An 8229-nucleotide genomic window follows, 5' to 3' on the forward strand; every position below is an offset into this window, starting at 1 on the left:
TATTGTCCAATGATCATTTTATAGGTCGTTTTCATATATCTCTCTTATAACATGGCTTCATGATCGAGGTTTACTCCTGGATTGATTGACATATTATTAATCTTATACATATAGTATTATAACTCTTATATATATATATATATATATATATATATATATATATATATATATATATATATATATATATATATATATATCTTTACTACTTATAAAAGAAATCTAACTATTTCTATAAATAGATTGAATATAATAATATTATTTTTTTAAGACGTCCAAACTATTAAGCTTGAAGTACAACCCATTTATAATATAATAATATTAAAACTTTAACCCTATCCTTTATCCCTAAAAATCTCGTATCAAATTAATAGAAGAATTCATTTGCAAATTGAACCCGTCAATCTCAACACTTCAGCCATTTGAAGCGGTCAATGTCAACAATTTATAGAGGATCTCTTCTCTCACATTGGTAACAAGCCATCTCATAATATCTATCTTCGTAATCCCTTTAAAGTAAGAAATATACGCACACTCTCTCGAAGAACCCTAACCAGTAACCAAGACAGTATAACCACCACCACCACAGCCGCTCTGCCTCCTTCCGCCTTCAACCAACCACTATCACGACTACCGTCCTTCCTCTCACCTACGACATGAACTTTCTTTTGGAACATAATATTTTTCTTTAAAAAAATATCGTTGAAAGAAGATATTTGTCCCCGCCGCTGTGCGCGGGTAACGGCTAGTATATATATATATATATATATATATATATATATATATATATATATATATATATATATATATATATGAGGGTGTATTTTAAACATTTTAATAACAAAAGGTTTGGATTTAATTAATTGATTTAACTTTTAAATAATTAAGATTGATAATATTTTATTGAGTATAATTATCCTAATTAATCTATTAATTAAATAATATAAATTCCATATTTCTCTCCCTTTATTTGCAAACTATGATTTGTCCCATTACATAATTAAAAGTTTAAAACTTAACCATTTAAAATAACTATTAATTAACAAGTAATTATCCTAAAACCAAAAAAGGGAACAAAATCTCGGATCTGACAGAATAGAGGGTACGTCGCGTCAAGCAGAAGAGGGGGGGGGGGGGGTGAGGAACAAAAGGGTTTTCCGAATTTCAATTATGCGAATAATAGAAAGAACCCTAGGCTCTGATACTAGTAATAGGTTTTATAGGTTACATTAACCTTAATTGCATGACAGAAATATCATAAAATCTAATTATGGGCCTACGCAACCTAGATATCTATGATTTTTCTCATTATAGCAACATACTATTGAAACTATCACAAACACTAATAATAATCTAATTTTATGTATCACTCTTGAATCCTCAGTTGCTCACCAGAAAGCTAGCACTGAAATTATGGTTGCCTATAATGGCTCACATCCGAACCCTAGAAACCCTGGAACAATTTAGTGGAGAGAGAGAGAGAGAAGGAAGGAGAACTTTTTGCTATAGCTTCCCAAGGGATAATTAGAAAAAAAATCCTTATGTATAAGGTCACCGTATGTATCACTCTTGAATCATCAGTTGCTCTTCAGAAAGCTAGCACCAAAATTATGGTTGTCTCTAATGGCTCGAACCCGGGCCATAGAAACCCTATAACGATTTAGAGGGAAGAAAAAGAGAATATTCGTCTATAACTTCACAAGGGATACTTGGTCGAAAATCCTTAGGTATAGAGTCCTATTTATAGCTACTAGGATACTACGATAAAACCTAATTTGAATATTCAGATATTCAAATTTAATAAAATATCTCTATCGACTAATGGAGGCTTTCAGAACCCTTCTCGAGGAGCCTCAAAATATGTCTATCGTAGGAAGGTTCTGAAATCTCTTCATTGCTCAACTATTGAACAATTACAATCGAACTCATATACCTCTATTTAATTTCAGTTAATCCAAAATCAATTTCCGATGGATTCTGATTAATTCTAATCAATTTCTAATTAATTTATCAATCAAATAATAAATTGATAAATCATTTCCTCTTTTTTCTAATATCATTCGAAATTATTTGTGGATAGTAGAGCAACCCAAAAAAGATTTTGTTTTTAGGGAAATCTCCAGAAAAGTCCTAAAATTTTAGTCCAATTTATGAAAAAGTCCCAAACTAATTTTTGTTTACAGAAAAGCACAGAATACCGACTAAAACTTCGAAAAAACCCTTTTTGGCCGGTTTCGTAGATTTAGCCGGTATTCTGTCCTTTTTCGTTAGTTTGCTCAAAATATTAGGACTTTTCTGAAAATTACCCGATAACCAAAAATATTGGGACTTTTTTGAAAATTACTATGAAATTAATGGATATTATTATTAACAAATCATTTATAAACATAAAAAATATTTTTTTATTATAAACAAAGGAAATACATTTGTTGTTAATTTCTAGAAATAGAATGGTCGACTATGTACTTCTCAATTGTTTGTTGACCACTTCAAAGTCTCTATGTTCTTCATATGTATCGTTGTGGGTGTCATAGTGAGAAGTACTCTATTAGGCGTGACCAATACAAGAGTTGATAATATTTATTAATACACAATCAATAAGTGTGTACTTGCTATTAAGCATGATGCTATATGATCATGTGTTATTAAAAAATATCATTACACGAACATATAGATCTTTCATTATGTTCTTTAACCTAACTACCACCTAACCTCCAAACATTACCCGGTAACAACCATAAAATTACACACATCTATCGAGAGTGAAAAGTAAAGTTTGAATGACAATTTAAATAGATAATCACCCTTCACTTGTTTCCATATAAATTATCATTCAGGATTCACTTTTCACATTTTATAGATGTGTGTTAGCCGATGATTGTTAACATGTAAGGTATGAATGTTGGTTGGTAGTTAGGTTAAACAACATAAGAAGAACACCAACATTAGAGGAATGCTAACTAACTTCATCTCACCATCATACCCACAACAATGCATAGGAAGAACGTAGAGAGTTTGAGTGGTTAGGAAACAATAGAGGAGTACTTAGGGCACCAATATTTTGGTTATTATGTAATTTATAAAAGATTTGTTAATAATAATATTCATTAATTTCATGGTAATTTTCAAAAAAGTCCCAATATTTTGGTTATTATGTAATTTTTGGAAAAGTCCCAAAATTTTGAGCAAACTAACGAAAAAGGACAGAATACCGGCAAAATCTGCGAAACCGGCCGAAAAGGGTTTTTTCGAAGTTTTAACCGGTATTCTATGCTTTTCTGTAAATAAAATTTATTTTGGGACTTTTTCATAAATTGGATTAAAATTTTGGGACTTTTCTGGAGATTTCCCTTGTTTTTATTTATAAAATTATAGAAATTTCGTTAAGATCTTAAACGCCTTAATTCCGTTAATTCAACAGTAACTCGTACACAAAGATCATCATAGATGCTCTTCCTTTACCTTATGAATATGAAACCTACCTAAGCATCTGTTAGATTCAAAATCATTGAAGAGACACATGAATTCATGAAGTCCAATAAATGCCAAAAATGTTTATAAATTTGAAACTAACTCCATCGGGTCCGTGGTGCTTTTTTGTCCCACAACTCCAAACTTCTTTCACCTCTAACATCGAAAATGTGAATCAAGGAATGAACCATGCGAATTTGTATATAGAAAATAATTAACAACGGAAATAAAGTGAAAAGGGGCAAATTTGTATATATCAATTGTTCATAAAAAAGAATTCGTAATGAAAATTTAATAACGCATGATATTTCTCAAGCTTCAAACCCCACAATTGAGGAAAACAATAAAGAAGTTGAATCCAAATTACCATCTTAGCCTTCTTCTCTCAAGCTCAATATGAATCCAAAAATCCTGGTTGCCAAATTCAGTAATAATAAGTTATCATTCATCCACAATTACACTTTTTGGTTTTCTTGGTTCGACAACGAAATGAGTTTACGTTTACAAGACCATTCTTTCCCAAAAGTTATGAAAAACTAAAACTAAAAATAATATTTTAATGATTTGAAACCTAAAACCATATAAAATCAGATAATTAACATGCGTTTTTCTTGAATCATGACAGTATTGAAGGAAGGATGTTGTAGTTACTGCTAAAATTTGATACAGTTGTATTAGAATCGTGGAGTTTTACATTGAAATAATATTCAAGAACCATGTTCAACCATGGTGGAGTAGTAATTACTGCTAAAACTTTCATTACCATGTCCATTTTGAATTCATGATCTGCCATCTTCAACCATGCTCTGTTGCTTGAGAAAGCTCTGTTGTTTTGAAATGAATGCCTCAACGGCAATCCGGAATTCTTCGTTGCTCAGTCTGTCCACCGCGTCAAATGATGTCACCGCCGACTCATCGGCGGCGGAGGTAGCGGCAATGCTAGTCACTGACCGCCGTAATTCACGACGAGGCTTCATAGAATTCTGGATCTTCAACTTATCCGATTGAGTTCTCTGAAATCTCTCTATCTGCTTCGCCGCCTGCTTGATTACCATTACAGTTGTCACTTCTGACTCCGTTTTGACGATTACTTTCTCATTTTGAATCTTCCGATCACGACTTTCCGCCTCCACCGCTTTCTTTGTGATCGGTGACTCAATCACAGACCACGGCACCGGTTTAGGATTTGGAGTGTGTTCGGTTGTTTTCTGATGATTTAACTGGTTGTATTTACCGTCGTCGTTGTCAATTCCAGAACCACCGGATTCGTTTCCGGCTTCCGTATGACGAGAAAGAACATAACAAACAACGACAATTACATTTCCGAGTAGAAAAACAACGTGTTGATTCATCAAGTAAGATGAAAATGCCAACAGATACTCGCCGGAGACTTTTAGAACTGTAGGAAGACGAGTAGACGACCACGAAATCAAAGCAACCGCGAAGAAAACTTCGATTAACTGAAAAAACTTCGCCATATTTGTAAACCGTCTGTATCTCGCAAGCGCATTGGCCTTCTCCGCTTTAACAATGTCAACAAAATCATAAGAATCCATATCTTCTTCCTTCTCAATGAACGAAAATCAGATGTAATCAAAAAGCAAAGAACAGATTTCAATTTACAAGTAGGAAATTAGGGCAGTGAGATTAAAGGAGAAAGAAAAAAAACACATAGACAGAGATGGAAGTGTGTGTTTCAGAATTCAGAGGGTTGAGTGGGCCGATGGAAAGGTTCAAAATGATGGTACGAATTTATAAAGACCGAGCCACGCGTGTGAGGGTGCCGCCGTGCTGGGGTGGTGGTGGTGGTCTCACAACTGACAACCCTACCAATACCAATTACAATTTAAATAATTTTACCTACCCCACCTCATACATTTTTATGTTTTATATTTCTATTTGATAGTTTTTTTCTTATATAATGGATTAAACAATGTATCAATATGTATAAACATTTATGACAATTTAATACATGTGTGTGTATCATACGACCTTTGAATTATTGTGTATATCATGTAAGACCGGAGGGAATTGTTTGGGTTAGGGATTGAAAATGTTGAGTTTGCTTAGCAAACAACGTTTAAAGAGTTTGACATGTAGAGTTCGAGCATCCAATTTGATTGAAAGTTTTCATAGTCTCTTTTTTCTTTACTCAAATTTTGACCATTTTTAATATCTAAATTTCAAAATTTTATATGACTTTTCTCCTATTTAAATATCCACAACTACTATCTATCCCTACCATTTTCAAATTTTTATATTTCAAACCTTCAACATTAATTATACCTCTCTCGATACCATCTTAGCAAAATGGATGCTCAAAAAACTAGGAAATCCATGAAGAAACCATGGAACCCGATAGAAGATATGACTTTAGTCCCTGCATGGTCTTAGGATTAGAGAACAATATCGTTGACAACATACTCAATGTGTGATGTTTTTGGACGGGGATTAACATATTTTTTCTCACCGAAATGAATCAAAGGTAATTATCATTCAAAAGATTAAATGTATGCAAATTGGAAATCCACGAACAAAGTGGTATCGAATTTTAACATTTTGTTGAATAATTTTAGACACAATTTGCAAAATGATGAAGATGATGGAAATGATGTAGATCACATCATTTTAAGCAAAACTTTTCAAAAATTTTAGTTAGAAAACATAAAAGTTTTAAAGTATTTAAAGTTTTGAAATGTTGTTACGGAGTCTGAAGCAAGAATAGGTGTTTTATTTTTTTTATCAAAAGCTCTTCCTCACTGTTTTGTCTGCATCGCACAAATATTTGCTTACAGACTGATTGTTTTTTTAGAAGACGCATACCTAACAATGTTTGTACGTTCTCGAAGCATACATTTGACCAACATTTTCCCACCTCTTTACACATTTTCTAGCTAAAAACAAATTCATGTCTCTTTTCTCTTTTAATAAAACAAGGAATAGGACTTTGTTACCAAAGAACTTCGTCGTATTACAAATATAATACGTAGGATCTAATTATGATTAAGGATCAAAGGAAATAAAATAATTATTTTAAGGGGTTCCCTTCTTTCTACGTGTTTCTGAAATATCCTTATTGTTTAAATAAATAATGATAATAGTTTTATATTGTCAACCATAAACATTGTCCTTTTTCTTTTCAAACTATTGTGGTCTTTTTTTTTTTTCTTTTCTTTTTTTTGCACACACTCATCTAAATAAGGAGAAAAAAAACTAAATCAAGAGCAACAAAACTAATAACTTACGAAAAATAATAATGCCTAACTTTTTGGTATAGAATTATTTCATAATTTAGAATGTTCATTTTAATTTCTTATAAAAAAAAATTGCATATCTATTGTTTGCATAAAAGCGTCGATGCTAGTTTTTTTTTTTTTTTTTTTTTTTCCTCTAAATCTTAATTGCAATTTGTGTTTTTATTTCTTATAACTTTTTATTTTCTTAGTGCTCAATCATAATTAGATGCTATAAATTCAAGATAAGAAAATCAAAAAATCAATTTATTTTAATAGTTTGTAGACTTTAAAAAATAAACATTCTTTTTTTTTATAGACTACATACGTTTGGTCCACCTTTTCTTCAGTAAATGTATATAGATTTATACAAATGTGGTACAAAGACTCTAAACATTTCACATCTTAAAAAACGAACAATACCTAATTATTATTTTAGTGTTAGGTTTTATTTTAATATTATGTTTTAATTTAATGTTATGTTTTAGTTTCATGTAATATTTTAATTTAATGTAATATTTTATTTTAATGTTATGTTGTTTTAATTTTATTTTAAATAGTGCCTTATCGTGACAAATCAATCCTTTCGAATGACAAAAAATTAGAAAGTTATAACAAATCTAATATGACGCTGATGATAAATCAAAATGCATATCTAAAAAAGAAATAAAGAAAGCAGCATGAATAAAAGAGAATACAATATCATATGAACATGTAGTGTATAGTTTAATTTCTCGATTGAGTAAATCATATAAAATGATAAAATAAAAAAAATTAAAAAAAAAAAAAAAAAGAAAAAAAAAAAAGAAAAAGAACCAATTGAGTATTGATGCATCTTGTAATACTTTGGGATTTACATAGTATCAGATTAGGGGAGGAGTTTCTTTAGGGTTAGAAGGGCGGGGGTAGAATGTTTTACGGCTTGGCAAAATAAATATCCATATAGTTTTTTTTTTTTTTTTTTTTTTTTTTTTTTTTTTTTTCTACCATTATATTTGGCGAATAACCTATATTTTTCGCATACATTTCACATAAAAACAAAAAACAATTTAATAAATAACGTTATTTTCATGATTTTTTTTAAACTAACTAATATAATCATTTTAAGAAATATAACCTAAATTTGTGTAGTTTTTCTATAATGACAATTTTTTTTTGTTAAGAAAAAAACAGTTTCAATAAAATCCAACATGTAAACTTGTGAGAGCTTAAAACCATAACACAAATTGTTATAAATTCACGCAAATATCACTTTCGTAAAAAATATCGAAAATAGTGTGGAAATAAAGTTCGTAAATTTGCAAAATTATTTCGAGAAGTAAAATATCAAATTGTAATAAAAATAATGGAAAATGATTATTTAACCTACATAAAATTATCATTATTTGCAAAATAAATATCCAAGAACAGCTTTTTCTAGCATTATATTTGACGAATAACCTACATTTTTTTCGCATACAACTCACATAAAAACAAAAAACAATTTAATAAATAACGGTGTTTTCATGAAATTTAAAATTTTACAAAA

At 30.3% G+C, this 8229-nt stretch overlaps 1 protein-coding gene across 1 annotated transcript; it reads right to left on the reverse strand.

The window, feature by feature from the left end:
- Positions 1-4247: 4247 nt before the first annotated feature.
- On the reverse strand, positions 4248-5024 carry LOC145002850 (uncharacterized). The gene has a single exon (XM_078962038.1). It carries the CDS (start codon positions 5022-5024, stop codon positions 4248-4250), a length of 777 nt encoding a protein of 258 aa, XP_078818164.1.
- Between the last annotated feature and the right edge of the window lie 3205 nt (positions 5025-8229).

The sequence above is a fragment of the Lactuca saligna genome, chromosome 1, assembly GCF_052625555.1.
Source record: "Lactuca saligna cultivar CGN05327 chromosome 1, ASM5262555v1, whole genome shotgun sequence".
Lineage (NCBI taxonomy): Eukaryota > Viridiplantae > Streptophyta > Magnoliopsida > Asterales > Asteraceae > Lactuca > Lactuca saligna.